The sequence below is a fragment of the Hypanus sabinus genome (genome assembly GCF_030144855.1).
Source record: "Hypanus sabinus isolate sHypSab1 chromosome Y unlocalized genomic scaffold, sHypSab1.hap1 SUPER_Y_unloc_1, whole genome shotgun sequence".
Taxonomy (NCBI): Eukaryota; Metazoa; Chordata; class Chondrichthyes; order Myliobatiformes; family Dasyatidae; genus Hypanus; species Hypanus sabinus.
The window spans coordinates 1210806-1230771 of record NW_026779010.1 but is presented as its reverse complement, the minus strand read 5'-3'; the positions used below and the strand labels follow the sequence as shown (position 1 = coordinate 1230771).

General features: G+C 40.7%; 1 protein-coding gene and 1 long non-coding RNA gene across 3 annotated transcripts; one reads left to right on the top strand and one right to left on the bottom strand.

Moving 5' to 3' along the window:
* Nucleotides 1–676: 676 nt before the first annotated feature.
* LOC132386000 (uncharacterized) lies at nt 677–8459 on the bottom strand. Of its 2 annotated transcripts, none has more exons than XR_009509388.1 (3): nt 8267–8459; nt 6213–6433; nt 677–2985 (listed from the first exon to the last, which is right to left on the bottom strand). It is a non-coding gene; the product is annotated as an uncharacterized LOC132386000 (long non-coding RNA). The 2 variants fall into 2 exon arrangements; XR_009509387.1 differs by lacking the exon at nt 8267–8459 and adding an exon at nt 7684–7761.
* A 70-nt stretch (nt 8460–8529) lies between these two features.
* On the top strand, nt 8530–15065 carry LOC132385999 (zinc finger and BTB domain-containing protein 39-like). Its single transcript, XM_059958236.1, has one exon. The coding sequence runs from the start codon at nt 12313–12315 to the stop codon at nt 14407–14409; it is 2097 nt and encodes a 698-aa protein (XP_059814219.1). The 5' UTR covers nt 8530–12312; the 3' UTR covers nt 14410–15065.
* Nucleotides 15066–19966: the final 4901 nt, after the last annotated feature.

Below are 19966 nucleotides of genomic sequence, written 5' to 3'. Positions count from 1 at the left end.
ATTTAATTTCTGATTTACCTTCATTCACTGTGTTAATTTTCCTTTTAAAAGTTCTGCCCTGAGGAAATTTATTCTTATGGATTAAAGTATACTCATCAGCTAATTTAGCAGTCTCCTGCAATGTAGCAATGTCCCTCTCATTTAAGTAGGTCCTTACTTCAACAGGGATGCTGCTTTTAAATTCCTCCATAAAAATCAGCTCTGTCAATTTATTATAGTCCCCATTTACATTTTTAGAGGAAACCCTTCTCTCAAAACACAGGCAAATTCCACATAAGTTTTTTCCACAAATTTCTTCAAATTTCTGAATCTTTCTCTATAAGCTTCTGGGACTAACTCATACGCCTTCAATATGAGCAATTTCACCCTCTCAGAAATCCCATGATAGTAACCTTCCTGTTTGCTGGAGAAATTGTGGAAATCAAAATGCAAATCGTTATCATATTTTTTGGTAATGCTCTGTTATTAAAAACTATTGGTTGGGGATACACAATGCCCTACAAGACATATTTAAATGTGAAATACCCTTGGAGAGTAAGACTATATATTTTGGGTATATACCTCAAGAATGGTTGAAAAGAGATAAATATTTAATGGGTGGCTGGTAAAAAGACTCTTACTAGGAAATAGTTATCACGGGAGAGTCCAACTTTAATTACATGGATGGAAATTACAATGGACATTTACAAAATGGAGAAGATAACAGTATCTGTTAATCATAAGTGGGAACAATTTGATTCATACTTGGAAAAATGGTTTAACTACATAATGCCTCATAGGCCTGATTTTATCCTCACAAATCAATGAATCTGTTGTAAAAAAAAATCAATCCCTACTTGTACATAGTTCTTTCCTTCTGCTTGTTTTTTCTTTCCACTCTTTTCTAAAAGTGTATACCTCAGATAAATACTTTGTGGAGATTTGTGATATATATGATTATATGATATTTATGTACAATTAAACTGAAGTTTTGTGAAGTGAATGTACATAGCAATGTAGAGGGTAAGCAGTGGGTTAATTGGGAGATTAACCTGGGGAAGACATTAAAGTGCATACATTAACCACAAATACAGCAGAATTACTAGGGAAAGTTTGTGTGAGAGTGAACGTACGCTGTATGGTGTGCATTTATCAAGTGCTGTCTGCCTTCTCTTCGAAGCTGCTTGTTGCTAAAGAGCTGTTCTCACTCCATTTCTTCTTGCTGATTTCGGCCCGAAACGTCAACTGTACTTCTCCCTATAGATGCTGCCTGGCCTGCTGCATTCCGCCAGCATCTTGTGTGCGTTGCACAATATTCTGTGAGCCTTACCAGTGTTTTATAATATATCAATGTTACATTTTTGCTTTTATATTCTAGTCCTCTTTAAATGAACATTAGCATTCCATTTGTCATTCTCACCAATGACTCCACCTACAAACTAACCTTTAGGGAATTCTGCCCTAAGGATCCCAAATCTATTTTAAAGTCTCTCTTTTTCACTTACAGAGTAGAGTGAGTTTTGTTGAAAACCATGATTGCAGATACACCCAGATTACTTGTTTGTGGTGGTGGGACCCACTCTCAGGGGTTCATGACCAGCTGCTTTTCAAAATTCCAAGGATGTGTAAACTTTGGAGTTTGAGGCTTTGTGGCTCTGTGTATGGCCAGATTCTATGACATTGCCAGTGTTGCGAGAGAAAGCAGAATATGGGTAGCAGAAGATCAACTATCAGAGACTCTGTATTCTGTAAGTTGTGCAGTCTCTCTCATTCTGTTGTTGGTATGGATGATTTTGTTGCTAATTTTTGAGTCAAAGAACTCAGAAAAAAAGAAATGTGACAGACATTATCATTGCAAATCAACATACGTTTTGTTATGTCTACCTCTCGATGAGAAAAGATCTCTCTGTCCCTTTTTAAGGTGTGTTGAATTGTAGGATGATCGATTTTTTTTGCTGTACTGCAGATCATGGTCTTTTTAGGGGTTTTGCTATTACAAACTTGGTTGGTGGAGAGTACTGACGCTTTTTTGCAGAAGTGGCTGAGGGTGGCAGGGTTGTTGGTTTGCTTCTGCTTGGATGTGGGAGGGAGTTAGGAATTCAACGTCATTTCTGTCATTCATTCTTTTGGGTACTCTTCTGTTTTTGTGAATGCTAATGACAAGAATTTTAGCAAGTACGGTATATTGTACATACCTTTCTGATATTAAATAGAACTATTGAAATATAAGTATAGACTATTTTCCAGAGAGAAAATTCAAAAAGCGGAGGCACAAAATGACCTTGGAGTCCACATGCAAGATTCCCTACAGGGTAAATTTGCAGGGTGAGACTGTGGTAAGGAAGGCAAATGAGGTATTAGTATTCTTTTTTGAGATGATGAATATAAAAGCAGATTCAATGTTGAGGGTTTATAAAGTACTGGTGAGGCCTCATTTGGAGTATTGTGAGCAGTTTTGGACCCCATGTTAGAAAGGATGCACTGATATTGGAGCGGGTTCAAAGCAGGTTCATGAAAATATTTCTGGGATTGCCAAGCTTGTCATATGAGGAGTGTTTAAAGATTCTGGATTTGTACTTACTGCAATTCTCACTGAAGCCTATCAAATGTTGAAAGGTCTTGATAGAGTAGATGTGGAAAGGGTGTCTTCTTAGGTGGGAGTCTCAACCTGAAATTATTAATCTGCTCAGTTGAGGAAAAATACCAGTGTCACTAAATTACCTCTGAAACGGTTTTTATTCAGAGAGGAGTTCATAGCCCCACGCACTTCGGGCGAGTCGGAGGTCCAGCACTTGCAATTACTCAGATGAATCCAACGTTCTTGTCCCTTCACCTTGACAGCAGAGGGGTCTGCAGGAGGACCTGGTACGGTCCTTTCCACCGGGGTCCCAGTTTGGGTCGATCCCAGTTCCTTATTAACACCCAACCTCCTGGTTCTGCTCCCTGCCAATCGCCTTCTCTGTCAGGAACAGGTCTTGAGGTTTCCTTCACCTGAGTGTGTAGGGACTTAAGAGACAAAGTTAAATGCTTGAGGTAACACAGCAGTTCCTCGCCCATCATTTGTAGATCTACTTGTATTGGCTGGGGGGTTGTGGTCACTGCCCCATGGGGTTCTGTTTGGGCACCCATAAACTATTTCAGGAGCAGTTAGCCTGGTACCGGTTTGAGGTGTAATGCGCATATGATACAGTGCCGGGGAAGGACTTTAAGCCAATTCAGTCCTGTTTCAAGGGTCAATTTAGTTATTTTATCCTTCAGGGTGCCGTTTGCACGTTCCACGATTCCTGCGGCTCGGGGGTGGTGGGCACAGTGGAACTGTTGTTCAATCTTTAGCATTTCGCAGAGTTCTTTGTTTACTTTCCCAATGTTGTTTGTTGTGGGGAAGGCTTCAATCCATTTACTAAAGACGTCGATTATAACCAAACAGTACTTATAACAATTGACCTTAGGTAACTCAATAAAGTCCATTTGTAATCTGTCAAACGGTCCTGCTGGGGTTGGGGTGCACCCTTTATCACAGCTAATAGATTTACCCGGGTTTACTTTATGGCAAATTAAGCAACCCCTTGCCCATCTCTCCATTGCCTCATTCAAACTGGGGGACCACCATGTTTTTAACAACAACATACACATTCCCTCCTTGCCGAGGTGAGTGTCAGAGTGGAGGCGGTCGACCAGGACAGGCAGGAGAGTATCAGGAATACAAATCTGACCTGCTGGGGTCTGCCAGAGGCCTGTTGCATTATTAATAATACATCCATGTTTTTTTCCAAACATCAATTTCTGCCGCAGGGCGTCTCCCTGTAATCGCGCAATGTCGGATATGCCTGGGCTATCAACCGGCTGCCAGGTAGGCAGAAGATGAGGGGTGGAATCCACAGTTATTGTTTTAGAGGAGGAGGCTTGCTTGTCTGTCAGGTCTACCCTGGCATTGCTTTTACTAACGGGAGAGTCATCGGATAAGTGGGCAGCACATTTTATTTTGCAAGCGTACCGGGGAGCTGGATGGCTTTGAGAAAATTGTCAATGCTTTTGCCAGCCGATGTGTGGAAGCCCTGCTGCGCCCATAGTGTGCCAAAATTGTAAGTGACCCCAAATGCATAGCATGAATCCATGTAAATATTGGCTGTCTGACCCGAGACGAGGATGCATGCGCGAGTGAGGGCGAAAAGCTCAGCCTGTTGGGCCGAGACTGGTGGGTGGAAGGCTGCCGCCTCCAAGGTGGTGTGTGGGGTCACAAAGGCATAACCCGATTGCCGGACACCGTCCGGGGAGACAGAGGACGAGTCGTCCACAAAAAGTATCAGGTCCAGATTGTCTGGAGGTCTGGCCGCGGGGAAATGAGGAAGTGGTTTCGGTCTACGCAGGAGTGGGAGGCTCGGATAGAAGGTCGGGCGGGTGATCCACAAAGGTAGCAGGGTTAAGTGTGGTGCAATAGGCGAATGTCGGCAACAGATTATGGAGATGAGCAATCTCGTAGCGGCTGAGTCTCACCTGAGTGAGATGCTGAGTTTGGTGCGTGGTTAGAAGGGCAGTTACCGCATGGGAAGAGTAAACCATTGATGCAGGGAAACTAAAAAGATCCCTCGGGGTAGCCCTGTAGATCTTAATAGTACTCAGCAAATATTCAATAAATTCCTCCGGCTTCTGCTTTCTGTCCGGGGCGCCCTGCATCACTACCAGCATTTCATTGGGCTTCCGGGGGTATACACAGAAACAGTCAAGGGATTCTGCACAGCATCCTCAGCCTGGGCTGGATTGTGACGAGGGTTAGGGACCTCTCGCATTGGCATCTGTCGGGTGGGGGGTGGGGGGCTTGGATCTACCTGGATCTTTGGTGGAGTAGGGCCAATCAGGGTACATTCAAGCAAGGGCAACGTCAGGATTATCCTTGGGGTCAGTATCATCACTGGAGGTGGTAAGGTCTGAGTCAGGGTCAGACTCGTCCCCTTGGGGGTCTATCAATGGGCCGTCACCCACATAGAGGTTCCGTCCTGCAGTCCATTTACGAGCCATGCGGTTCTTAGGGGTCGCAGCTTGTATGTCCCCTTTTCTGGTTTTAGCTCGGGTACGGGCCGCAATGGGGTCGCTGAACCGTGGACTTGGGGGTCAGGAGTGCATGGGGGGGTACGATCATGGGTCAAGGGCTCAGGGGGCGGAAGGTTCTGAAGGTACAGGTGGAATGGGATTCATAGCCCCCGCAGGCGAAGTGACTGCTCCTCCTCCTCCTCCTCCTCAGTGTCCTCATTAGGGTCAATTAGGGTCTGCAGCCCAGTCGTATCCGGTGCCGGCCTTTTATCACCAAGTTTTACATTATGATCATCAGTCCTACGCTGCTCATCATAGATTTCACACAAGGCCTTCAGTACCGGCCAGCCCCTGGGTTTTCCATTACTACCATTGATGGGTATCTTTCTATTTCTTGCATTCACCTCCCAGGAGGTCTGGTGGGAGCGCTCATTAAGTCCACTGGCCACGGTATACCACGTGTAATTAGATCTTTCCATTTCTGTGAGACGTTCTGTCTCCACACCTGTCTCTTTGCTCGTTTACACTTCTCAAGATCCCAAGATACCCCTAATGGCCAAAATTCATTCCCCAATTTATTCATCCGCGTGCTCAGTCTCCGTAAATCTGTCTCATTTTCAGGGAGTTCTTTACACATTTTCCATGATGGTGTATTTGTTCCTGATTTATCCAAAGTCTGGCCCATTTTGGTAACTTACTCTCGCATCCACTTCAGTCCTGACCTTCACTTGGCAGATTTCTGCTCTTAACAACCAGTCTAAGGTAGGATGCGGTTTCAGTTGGATGTTGGGACCAGACCTTAATCAAATTAAATATGTATTTTGCTCCGGAGCTTCCAACCCCAAACCCCATCCAGGGACTCTAACCCTGCTTCCTATACCAGGGGACTCGAACCCCAAACTTCTTAAACCAGGGGACTCGAACCCCAAACTTCTTAAACCAGGGGGCTCGAACCCCAAACTTCTTAAACCAGGGGCCTCTAACCCCAAACTTCTTAAACCAGGGGCCTCTAACCCCAAACTTCTTAAACCAGGGGCCTCTAACCCCAAACTTCTTAAACCAGGGGCCTCTAACCTCAAACTCCATGCAGGGACTCTAACCCCGCTTCCTATACCAGGGGCCTCGAATCCCAAACTCCATGCAGGGACTCTAACCCCGCTTCCTATACCAGGGGCCTCGAATCCCAAACTCTCTGCAATTCTTACCTGTTATCTGTGTCTCCCAACTGAGGTTCTCTGTTTGGTCCGTGGAGGCTGTAGGATGGTCAGCCAGAGCCGAAGGGGTCGGAACGAGGAGTCAGAGAGGGAGAGAGTGACCCAGAAAAATCTCTTGGAGGGCCCTTCCGTCTCAACCCGCTCGTATCTCTTACACCAGATCCTGAACTGCCAGCCGTTAGGTTCCTGACTCTGCTCGCCAAATTGTCAACCTGAAATTATTAATCTGCTCAGTTGAGGAAAAACACCAGAGATGAAATTACCTTTTATTCAGAGGAGTTCGCAGCCCCACACACTTCGGGCGTAAGGTAGCCAACTCCCAATTTGTCGGTTTACAAAGATCATACTTATACCCAAACGCAGGGTACTACATTCGCAAATATGGTTACCAATTCAAATTCATCAATTGATTGGCTATTGCATAGGTAAGCATGCAAAATACTCAGAATTAGCAAAGGTTAAAGTGTAATACTCGGAATGGGTATGGATGCAAGCAAAACACTCGAAATAGGTATATAGCTCAAAATACTTTGCTGAACACACTGTCTTGTGGTCACAAGGTTCCTCTTCTTTGTGGTTGCCACATGCTGTATGGCATCTTATTTTAGCTACCTCTTCCCTGTCCTTCTACACTTCCCCAATGACGTTTCCTCTCCCTGGCCCTGTCTACATAGTTTGCTACACTTACCCCTCGCCCACCCCCTCTACACGTACCCCTTACCCTTTTCACATTCTCAGAAATGTCTAGGACCAGAGAACACAGCCTCAGTATAGAGGGCCATCCTATTTGAACAGAGATGAGGAGGAATTTCTTTAGCCAGACAGTGATGAACCTGTGGAATTCATTGCCACAGACAGTTGTGGAGGGCAACCAATCTCTAAACGTGCTACATCTACCTTATTCCATACACTGCACGCTTTCAAATATAGCACACACAGTCCTTTATTCATCATTCTTTAAATTTTATTGCCCTTTTAAGTTGCAAACCAATCCACTGACTATACTTCTGCTCTACCATCAACCTTTCCTTGCTAGCAGAATCACTACACATTCCTTCTGTTTATAAACAACTGCCTAACATCTTAATAAATGGGTAAACTAGTCTTTTGAGTTTGAAGTTCTATCACTATAAGAATTTTTTTAACTTTTATCTCTAATATGATTTATAATTAACTGTTGTCAACCAATTAGAAACTTTTATTTTGTTGTATCCCTCGTTAAGTAGAATGGCATGGTAGCATTGACAACCATTTTTTAAAAAGACAGTACTCCAAGCATCTACGTGCTTGTATGTGTGTATTCAACTGATTTCCTTAGTCTTCTAAAGCCCTGACCAATTTGTTTCCTGTAATATCTAATTTCGTAACAGATGGAGGAACTCATCCAGTTTTCTTTTGATTGTAAATGAACTACTGATGCAGATAATGGATTGGCATTATTGATGCACCATCAATAACTCACACTGAGACGTAAGGCGAGATATCGGCTTTTATTGACTGGAAGAAGGAACCAGGAGTGAGTGTCCATCATACAATGTCCTGGAGACTGAGAGGCCGGGCTCAGGCCTTAATCTCCTTTATACCGGGGTCTGTGGGAGGTGCCACAGGAGCAGTCAGCAGAGGCGTGTCCAGACAGGCACAGAGTTCACCACATTTATGCAACCTTTCTAGGATTGCATCTTCCAAATCTTTATGTATATCCTAACATTCAGACCATTGTCCATACCTTACGATTCCCCACAGTGCCTAACTTGTTGAAGAAGAGAAATCGCTGCATTTTCAGTCTCAGCCGTTTCTGGCATTTCCAGGCCTGAATACTTAAAACCGCTGAGAGAAAAGTAGCTTGCCTTATCTAACTATTTATTTCTCGCCATCTATCAGTGACAAAAAAATTGCTGTTTGAACGCAACTGACTCTATTTAAAATCTGTTTGCTCTACCCATAGTGTAGTAATGTCTAACAGCCAAACTATTCGACAGAATCTCGTATCGCAATCAAGCAACAGACTGTCCCAAATAAATGAAGTGAACTGCGGATATTCTTACTTCTTATTCCTTAAGATCTGTCCGAAAATAAGCGACAGTATCGATGTTGGGCCGAATTGACCCAAGTCCACAGTATTATATTTCTGCCGACTCCATAGATAATATTGAGGTTTACGAGAAAATCTGACTCGCTCAAATCTAAGCAGATTGTCCAAAGATTTTACAAATCCTGTTATTAAGAATTCACATCAATAAATTCCCCTAATTACTTAGAAGACATGAACCGGACATTCTATTTACACTTCCTTTATCCCTGGGTGTAATAATACACTCATACTGAAGAGATCTCCCGGTCGCTAGGGCGGCACTAAGCGGACCGCTGCTGCAGCAAAGTGGGATTTTGCTTCAGATGGCGTTCTCTTACCACGTACTTTAAAAGGCTATTGCTTTTAACGATTAATGATTATAACCGGTGCTAAACGTCTGGTAAGTTGGAAGAAAGCCCATTATGGCAGAGCTGGAAGAGCAGCGGCTGGGCTCCTCCGGCCGCTGCGCTGGCATATGACAAGATGTCTGACTGAGAGCTCTGGCCTTTGTTTGTGCTTTGCCTCGGATCATCCCTTAGTATATCTTTCCCTGGTACTCTCATCCCGGCACCGAATCTAGGGCTCAGACGTTGGCTGTCTGTTGGGAAGGGGTTGGAGGGTGGGAGCTGTACTTTGAAGCTACGCAGAGTGACTTCTTATTTAGGTACAAATACAGTTGATTTCAATTTAATCTCTTAATTGGATCCCTCAAAATCCCTCTATTTTGTCAATAACATTTACTTTGCCTTTTGTCATGTGGCTTCCTCGTGACTTCTCAGATCTGTTTAACTATCTTATTTGATACTACTTTTCGAATTTTTAGCAACTTCCCTTCTCTAGCACAAATGAAAGATTTAAATAAATTTTACTTACTCCCTGATCAGCAAATGGTTTTATATATATACACACATACAACAAATGTGAAAAATATATTTATTCAAAATAATTATAAATATATGAGATATATAATTATTGCCTTTTTTGTTTCAGATTTAAATTACAATAAACTTTTACGTTTTGATCCCGATACACCAATAGTTTACTAATGGAAAGTGCTTGGAATATTAATACAGAAAATTCTGTGAAGACCAGAGTTTGCTGTTAGAACTTTGGAAAGACAAAGGTTTAATTGTAGATAGCATGGCTTTGTAGGGAATACTATATTTCACAAATTTAATTGAGTCTTTTGAGAATGAGGTAGATTTGCTGTATGGATTTTAACAAAAACTACTAAGGTGGTTAAATTGCATTGATGGTGGAATTCTCAATTTTAGTGTCTAGTAATCAGATTTGGCACTCTTGTTTTTACATATATTAGCAATATGAATTAATATATGACATCAATAGTAAATAATGTGATATTTGCTCTGGATAATGACAAAATTGAGAGTTTACAAAACTTTGGGTAGTGCAGTTTTTGTTGTGCCTAAGAGAGTACAGAGGAGATTCACCAGGATGTTGCTTGGATTGGAGGATTTTACTTATGAAGAGGGATGAGACCGGGTGAGACTATTTTCCCTAGAGTGAAGGATGCTGAGGAGAGACCTCCAAAAGTTTATATCATTATGAGAAATAGATAGGGCATACAGCTGGTATCTTTTTCCCCAAGATCATGTGGATTTAAGGTGAGTGGGAGGAATTAATGAAATTTGAAGGTAAGTGTATTTACATAGAAATTTGTTTCTATCTCTAATTTTTATTGCAACACCAACAAATTACATTCAATGCAACCAGTTGCTAATTACATTTTGACTGTTTAACCCAGCCACTCCTCAACCCTCATCGCCATCCCCCTCTATCCCTCATCCTTTACCCCCTTTCCACCCCTCTCCCCTCCACCAACCAAATGACTAGTAGTGCATACACAGACAGAGCCTTCCTATTTTAACAGAAAATCTTTTAAGTTAGATATCAAATTTGTCCACATTAAGATTGTGTTTGGTTGTGCATCATTTACTCTTGCTGATGATAATTCCAGGTAGGAAATGTCCAAAAAGCTCTGAAGCCAGTGAGTACTTGAAATATCATGAGGAGGTTTCCAATGCTGGACTACATTCTTCTTTAATTATACCCCTGTTAGTTCTGTAAGAGTACTGATAGCCTTTCCCCACAAACCAAAAACCCCTGAACATTCCTATACAACATGTATAAAAGAGCCAATGGTTCTGTGGGGGGAAAATGAGCAATATGGGTCAGGAACCAGTCCCATTTGATGTCTAATTCTCGGTGTTAGATATGCTCTATGACAAAATTCCAAGTGTTTTTTCGAAACTCTGGCAGCATTATCTCAATTCGCATCCTAGTCTAAGTCTTGTCCCAATTCAGACATATCCCTATGTATCCAACTTAAAACAGGATGATCCTTTAAATCTGACCCCCAGGGAACCACATCGGCTTTACAAGCTGATCTTACTCTTAAAATAGAAAAGACAGTGTTTATCAATATTATATCGAGATACCAGTTCTTGAAAGCTAAGGATAATACTTGCGCCATTAATATCTTAAAGAGCAGTAATACCTTTAATCTCCCAAGTTCTGTTAGTGAATGGTTCCCCCACCCCCCGATAGAAAATGATTATTGTACTATAATGGAGATCATTTGCACCATAGGCTTTTAAATTTTCAGAATTTTTCTGCTGCCCTAAACACTTATAGCATATGGGTTAAAATTGGATCTTAATACAAATCACATATTTTGGTAGACATACCTATAAGGAGAAAGTCCTTCAACCTTTTTAGCTCTTGTTCTATATTTTTCCATGATGAAATTTTATCCTCCTCCATCCAGTTGCTAAGAATTTTTAGTACAAATGCCCAGTGATACAGTTTAAAATTTGGACACGCCAATTCCCCATCCGATTTTTTGAATTGTAGAGCTGACCACTTTATATTGGGTCATTTACCGTTCCAAACAAAGCATCATAGTAAGGAATCCAATATCCTGCTGGAGGCACAAATGGGATCATTGAGCTGATAAAATTAATGTGGGGTAAGATGTTCATTTTAATGACCGATAATATGGGCTGGGACTGATGCTGGCGGGTGTCTATCTATTAATATCTATTTTTTTCAAAATTGATTTGTTTTAGCCACAGACTATAGGGAAGTATTAACTTTAATATTGAAGCAGAAGACCTCTTTTGTAACCTTAATCTGGGGAGGGAGAGGCACCTGACATTTATCTGTTTTAATCAGCATCAGTGCTGATTTTGACAGATTAACTTTTAATCATGAAAGAAATCGTTACAGGGGAAATCTGAGGACAGTTTCTAATTAAATGTGCAAGCGGTTCAATAGATATAGTAAAAATTAAAGAAGACAAAAGGTCCTCTTGTCGTGTGCCCCGTCCTATGTCAAATGTCACTGAGAAACCTCCTCCCACACATACACGGGCTGAGGGATTAGCATACACTGCATACATACATACATAGACCACAGGCAGGCAGGATTTTATGTGTAAGAGCCAGCGAATATTAATAGATGCGAGACATCCCCTTATAAAACCCATTTGATCTGATTTTTCCCAACCACTGTCTCGAGTCTATTGGCTAGGACTTTGGAAAGTATCTTGAGGTCGGCATTTATCAAGGAGATTGGATGGTGACTCCACGGGGTTCCATTTCCAATAGCATAATTTAATGTTTCTAACCATATTGATCCAAGAATATCCCATTTTCTAGGTAAAGTTCCATGGAAAATATTTTTAAGGAAAATCACTTAGAACTATTACATTTAAGAGATATTTAGACATTTATATAGGCAAGGCATAGAAAGGTATGGTGCTAATAGAAGCAGATGGGATTGATGTAGAAGAACATAAAGGTTAGTATGGACATGGTCTGTTTCTATGTTGTACTGCTCAATGAAACAGGTTAACATGTTATAATTATTGTATCTTTTAATTAACATAACTGTTTTTGTTTGCAGTGTTTATTCAAATTATATTGCAAGGAAATATATGAAGTCACTCACTGTTGAAGCAGATTACATTAGTGGAAGTTTTCAGAAACACTTGAAAGAATGGGTATGAGAATTAAGTTACACAGCGGTGACCACCCAAATAATCTTCTTAAGGAACTCAATAAGTTTAGGCTCTCCGAAATCATGTGTGATGTAATCATTGTGGTCGGCAACAGAATGTTTTCAGCACATAAGTCAGTGTTGGCATGTGCCGCCAATTATTTCCAGAACCTCTTTCTGAATTCAGAAGTTAACTCTGTAAGAACCTATGTGGTAGACTTTATTACACCAGCAAATTTTGAAAAGATCTTGAATTTTATCTACACAGCAGAGCTTTTCACAGATCTCATCAACGTTGGTGTAATCTATGAGATGGCAGAGAAGCTGGGAATGCATGATCTCCTGAAGGCCTGTTACTGTACATTCCCTGACCTGGAGAAAACTGATACCAGCAAAGTGACAGAACAGTCAACCGAAGAGTATGCACTTCTCACTGGGACCTCAAATGAACAAAATCCCCGTGGGGGATACTTGAGGACAACAGGGTCACAGTTTTGTCATGATAAAGATTATATCGTGCAAATTGAAGTGGGACAGAGTTTCAGAAGTGGAGAAAGAAGCCTTGCCAGTCAAAATAGTTCATACCAACAGTCAACAAAAACTGTTGATAACATGATGGAATACAGCCAGTCCACATCTACTGATAGTGTTTCATTAAACTCAAATAAACGCCCTTGTGAACTGTTTGGGATAGAAAATAATGAATATTATGAAACCAATTTATTGAGTGGTGGTGAATCTAGTGCTGAAAACAATGTCGACCTCCAAGATCATTCAATGAAGAAAATGGAGTGTGTGCAGTTTGAAGGTATTGAACCTGATGACCTTAATTTTGATGTGCAGCAGGAGAATAGAGGTCCTTCTGAAGAAATAATAGAGCTCACAGATGACAGTGAAGATGACAGTCTTGTCTGTATTAAGGACAGCAATATTGACGGAAAGAGCATGCCATGCCAGGTATGTGGAAAGGAGTTACCGGCTAACATAGGTTTGATTCGACAACATGGTAAACTCCACATTGATGCGAAGGAGGGGCTGTGCAAAGTGTGTGGGGCAAAGTTCACGGATAGAAGTTCTCGAATCATCCATGTTTTATCTCACATTGGAATCTTCCTCTTCTCGTGTGATATGTGTGAAATGAAGTTTGTAACGCAGTGGCAAGTGGCTGGACACAGAAAAGCAAAACCATATGATAGTAATGTTATTGTCCACCTCAACTCCATGCCACCACCTGAACCCAATTTTGGGAGCTCTCCAGCAGAACTTTTCTGTGCAGTCTGTGGAAAGGCCATGGCTAAAAACTACCTTGCTGTGAAAGAGCACATCCTTTCTCACCTTGACATGAAAAGTCTTTCTTGTTGTGTGTGTGAGCAACCATCGAGATCTGTTTGTAGCCTAATGTGGCATGTATTGTCTCATATGAATATATCTATTTTTTCCTGTTCAGTATGTGGTAATAGCTTTGTGGATCGAACAGTTCTAGATCAACATTTGGCCTCGCACCAGAGTGTGGAGTATTTATTTAAATGTAATTTGTGCAGCAGAAAGTTTCGATTAGAAGCCTCTTATCAAAACCATCTGAAGATTCACAAGGGGTACAGCTCAGACAGCCCAAAGGGTCATCATGTTCAACACCAATGGCTCAAAAAAACCTTAACAACATCACCCTCAGATGAATCCACTAGTGATGGACATGGACGTGATCTAGAGCAAAAGACTCCTTTCACCCTTGCTTTAAACCATGGCAAGATCATTTCCAAAGGGAACTGGTATGAATGTGAGTTTTGTAGGAAGAGGTTTTCCCATTCTAGTGAGTTTCAGTATCACCTACGAATTCACTCAGGAGAGAAGCCCTATGAATGCAAGCTGTGCCACAAGTTCTTCAGAGGGCGATCAACTGTAAAAAACCATCTAAAGACTCATTCTGGTGCCCTCATGTATTGCTGCACAGTTTGCCAGAGATACTGTCCCACTTTGAATCTCATGATTAAACATGTGGAGATGCACAAAGATGGAGGTCTGCCTCCTGATTTCAGTATTGCTCAGACTTTTATGTACATTGTGCATTCCAAACAGTCAGTAAAAATGATGGACTAATGTTTAATCCAAAAAAAATGCTGAACTTTCTCCCTTACCATCATTCAGGGCCCCAAACAGTCTTTCAGGTGAGGTGACACTTCAACTGTGAGTCTATTGGGGTCATCTACTGCATCCAGTGCTCCCGGCGTGGCCTCCTGTAAATTGGTGAGGCCCAATGTAGATTGGGAGGGCTTTGCTGAGAACCTATGCTCCACCCAGCAGAAAAAGTGGGATCTCCCAGTGGCTATCCGTTTTAATTCCACTTCTCATTCCCATTCCAATATGTCTACCTGTGGCCTCCTTAATGAGGTTTGTCATAATGAAGCCATACTTACGTGGAGGAACAACACCTTATATTCCATTTGGGTAGCCTCCAACCTGCCTTCTGTCCACTCCTGTCAGACTCCCATTCTCCAGCCCTGTATCTCTTATAATAATCAACTTCCCAGCTCTTCACCCCTCCTCCTCCATTTCACTTGTCACTTAGAGTATTTCTGTCTCCCCTCCCCCACCTTTTTTTAACTCCTCAGCTTTTTTTCTCCAGTACTGCCAAAGGGACTCAGCCAAAATGTCGACTGTACTCTTTTCGTAAATGCTGCCTTTGTGTGTGTTAACTAATCTTAATGTTGGTTTGAAAAACTGTATTCACTATTAGACATCAAATAAATTCTGAGTTCACCTATATAAATCCTGTGATTAGAAAACATTTGTTAAATGATAGTTTTGCTTTAACCTTCTATTTTTAATGCCAGTTGAGAGGACCTTTAAGTTGTGATGTCAAGAATTCAGTTATCTTCCTGTTAAGGTAAAGGACAAGGGTGATGGGTTTACAAAACATCGATTGACAATAAGTATTAAATTGTCATTAAGAAAAAGAGGGAGGCATGCATGGCATATAAGGGCAGGAACTAGTGCTGATTACAAGATATGTAGGATTGCAGTTAAGATAACAGAAAAAATATATGAGAAAATCAACAAGACTGAGTATGCAACCAAAGGAAGAGATTTTTAAATAATTTTTCTTCAATTTTTACTGTGGACAAAATAAATCAGAATTATAATAAAGTTTATAATCATTTGTTTAGTGTAGTGACATTTGTTTTGTGAGATCAGTACAGTGTAAAACATTAAAAACTAAAATGTACAATAAGAAATGGATAAATAAATAATGCAAAGTAGGAATAATGAGGTAGTATTCATGGATTCCTAGACTCTTCAAAAATATAATGGCAGAGGGAAGGAAGCTGTTCCTAGTGCATTGACTGTGTGTCTTAAGGCATTGTTACCTCCTCCCTGATAGGAATAATGAGAAGAGGTCATTTATTTACTCAAAGCTGCTGCGCAAGTTGAATCTGTGGTTAAGAAAGCATACGGTGCTTCGTCCTTCATCAATCGTGGAATTGAATTTAGGAGCCGAGAGGTAATGTTGCAGTTATATAGGATCCTGGTCCGATTCCACTTGGAGTATTGTGCTCAGTTCTGGTCACCTCACTACAGGAAGGATGTGGAAACCATAGAAAGGGTGCAGAGGAGAGTTACAAGGATGTTGCCTGGATTGGGGAGCATGCCTTATGAGAATAGGTTGAGTGAACTTGGCCTTTTCTCCTTGGAGCGACGGAGGATGAGAGGTGACCTGATAGAGGTGTATAAGATGATGAGAGGCATTGATCATGTTAATGGTCAGAGGCTTTTTCCCAGGGCTGAAATGGCTAGCATGATTGGGCAGAGTCTTAAGGTGCTTGGAAGTATGCAGAGAGTGGTGAGTGTTTGGAATGGGCTGTCGGTGACGGAGATACCATAAGAGCCTCCTGGATAGGTACATGGAGCTTTGAAAACTAGAGGCTTATGGGTAACCCAAAGTAATTTCTAAGGTAAGGACATGTTCAGCAGAGCTTTGTAGCACAAAGGGCCTTTATTGTGCTGTAGGGTTTGTTTTGTAATTTATTTTTTATATTAATTCATCATCAAACAAACATTTCCTTAAGATGTATTTCAGACATTGTACATATATATCATATAGTGATATTTGCCACAGATCTCCACATAATATTTATCTGAGGTATACACTTATAGAAAATAGAGGAAAGAAAGAACAAGTGAAAGGAAGTGATCTTTTTTTTACAACAGATTCATTGATCTGTGAGAATAAAATCAGGCCTATGAGGCATTATGTAGTTAAACCATTTTTCCCAGTTTGAATCAAATTGTTCCAACTTATGATTAACAGATACTGTTATCTTCTCCATTTTGTAAATGTCCATTGTAATTTCCATCCATACATTTAAAGTTGAGCTCTCCTAATATAACCATTTCCTAGTAAGAGTCTTTTTTCCAACCACCAGCAGTATGTTCATTAAATATCTATATCTTTTCAACCAATAGAACCACAGAACATTACAGCACAGAAACAGGCCTTTTGGCCCTTCTTGGCTGTGCTGAACCATTTTTCTGCCTAGTCCCACTGACCAGCGCCTGGCCCATATCCCTCCAAACCCCTCTCATCCATGAACCTGTCCAAGTTTTTCTTAAATGTCAAAAGTGAACCTGCATTCACCACTTCATCTGGCAGCTCATTCCACACTCCCACCACTCTCTGTGTGAAGAAGCAATGTTCCCTTTAAACTTTTCCCCTTCACCTTTAACCCATGACCTCTTTTTTTTCTCCCCTAGCCTCAGTTGAAAAGTCTTTTTGCATTCACTCTATCTATACCCATCATAATTTTATACACCTCTATCAAATCACCCCTCATTCTCCTACGCTCCAGGGAATAAAGCCCTAACTTATTCAACCTTTCTCTGTAACCCAGTTTCTAAAGTCCCAGCAACATCCTTGTAAACCCTCTCTGCACCCTTTCAACCTTATTAATATCCTTCCTGTAATTAAGTGACCAAAACTGCACACAATACTCCAAATTCAGCCTCACCAATGTCTTATATAACCTCACCATTACATTCCAACTATTTTACTCAATACTTTTGATTTATAAAGGCCAATGTACCAAAAGCTCTCTTTATGACCCTATCTACCTGTGATACCACTTTTAGAGAATTTTGTATCTGTACTCCCGGATCCCTCTGTTCTATTGCAGTCCTCAGTGCCCTACCATTTACCTTGTATGTTCTACCATGGTTTGACTTTCCAAAGTGCAATACCTCACACTTGTCTGTATTAAACTCCATCTGCTATTTTTCAGCCCATTTTTCCAGCTGGTCCAGATCCCTCTGCAAGCTTTGAAAACCTTCTTCACTGTCCTCTACACCCCCAATCTTTGTATCATCAGCAAATTTGCAGATCCAATTTACCACATTATCATCCAGATCATTGATATTGATGACAAATAACAATGGACCCAGCACTGATCCCTGTGGCATACCACTAGTCACAGGCCTCCACTCAGAGTAGCAATCCTCCACTACCACTCTCTGGCTTCTTCCATTGAGCCAATGTCTAATCCATTTTACTACCTCACCATGTATACCTAGCGACTAAATCTTCCTAACTAACCTCCCATGCAGGACCTTGTCAAAGGCCTTACTGAAGTCCATGTATACAACATCCACTGCCTTCCCTTCATCCACTTTCCTGGTAACTTCCTTGAAAAACTCTAATAGATTGGTTACACATGACCTACCACGCACAAAGCCATGCTGACTTTTTCTAATAAGTCCCTGTCTATCCAAATACTTGTAGATCCTATCTCTTAGTATTCCTTCCAATAATTTACCTACTAACGATCTCAAACTTACTGGCTTATAATTTCCCGGCTTGAGGTGTATACCCAAAGTATATGGTCTTACTCTCCAAGGGTATTTCACATTGAAAGGTGTCTTGTAGGGCATTGTGTATCCTCCTCCAATAGTCTTTGATAACAGGGCAGTCCCAAAAAATATGGTAACGATTTGCATTTTGATTTCCACAATTTCTCCAGCAAACAGGGAGGTTACTATCATAATGGGATTTCTGTGAACTGGTACATTTACATTGATACCTCCATATTGTTGTCCATTCTTCCTCAGATATAATTATCCCTCCTTCCTTCTCCCATTTTGTTTTAATGTATGAAGTCGAATGTGTTTTAAGATCTGACAAACCCTTATACATGCTTGAAATGATTCTACTACCATTACCTGAATTATATGCTTTTCTAAATAGCTCTATCAAGCATGTACTTGCCTTGGTTACATTTTTAACCCTCCTATTAACATACTGTCACATCTGCAAATACTGATAAAAGTCTTGTTTTTCTATTACAAGACAACATTTCAAAACTGAACTGTGTTCCTTCTTTCATTATTTTTTAAAGAACTGTTATTCCTTTAGCTGCCCAGTCCTTAAATCTAGTATCCAGTTTATTCCCTGTAAAATCCAAATCATATGCACACCATTTAAGAATTGCAATATCTCCCTCTAGATTATATTCTATTATAGTAGTTTTCCATATTTTAAGAGTCAATTTTACCCATGGGCTATCAATAGTATTTATGTACCTTTGCAGGTTGTTATCAGCCAAAATTGCTTGTATGGGGATGGGAAGTACCCACTCCTCAATGTTTTTCCATTGAGTGTCATATGATGGGTTGCATCAACATATCACAGCTCTCAACTGTGCTGCAAAATAATAATCTCTAAGAGAAGGTAGGCCCCATCCCCCCTTTTCCTTTGCTAATTGCAAAGTTTTGAGACAAACTCTAAGCCTTTTACCCTGCCAAATATACCTTGATAGCATTTTATTCCATTCATTGAATTGATTTTGATTAATCTCTATTGGTAGAGTCTGAAAGAGATGTAATAGTCTGGGCAGTATATTCATTTTAATAGACTCAATCCTTGAACAGACTAGAAAAAGGAATTAGGTTCCATCTTGTTAGATTGATTGATCTATATATATATCTACCTTTCTAAGTATCAATCTATTCATTCATCTATCTATCTATTTACCTGTCTAGCTATATCTACCTAGCGATCCATCTAGGTATCTAGCTATCTATCTATTTATATTAGAAGGGTAGATAGATAGATATTTAGAAGCAGATAGAAATATAGATACATTGGTACATAGATAGGTAGATAGATAATTGGATAGATATATTGATATGTAGATAGATGCATTGATTGATAGAAAGATCGATAGATAGATTGTGTACAGTTCTGGTCACCCAATTATAGGAAAGATATCAATAAATTAGAGAGAGTGCAGAGACGATTTACTAGGATGTTACCTGGGTTTCAGCACTTAAGTTACAGAGAAAGGTTGAACAAGTTAGGTCTCTATTCATTGGAACGTAGAAGGTTGAGGGGGGATTTGATTGAGGTATTTAAAATTTTGAGAGGGATAGATAGAGTTGACGTGAACAGGCTGTTTCCATTGAGAGTAGGGGAGATTCAAACGAGAGGACATGATTTGAGAGTTAGGGGGCAGAAGTTTAAGGGAAACACGAGGGGGTATTTCTTTACTCAGAGAGTGATAGCTGTGTGGAATGAGCTTCCTGTAGAAGTAGTAGAGGCCAGTTCAGTTGTGTCATTTAAGGTAAAATTGGATAGGTATATGGACAGGAAAGGAGTGGAGGGTTATGG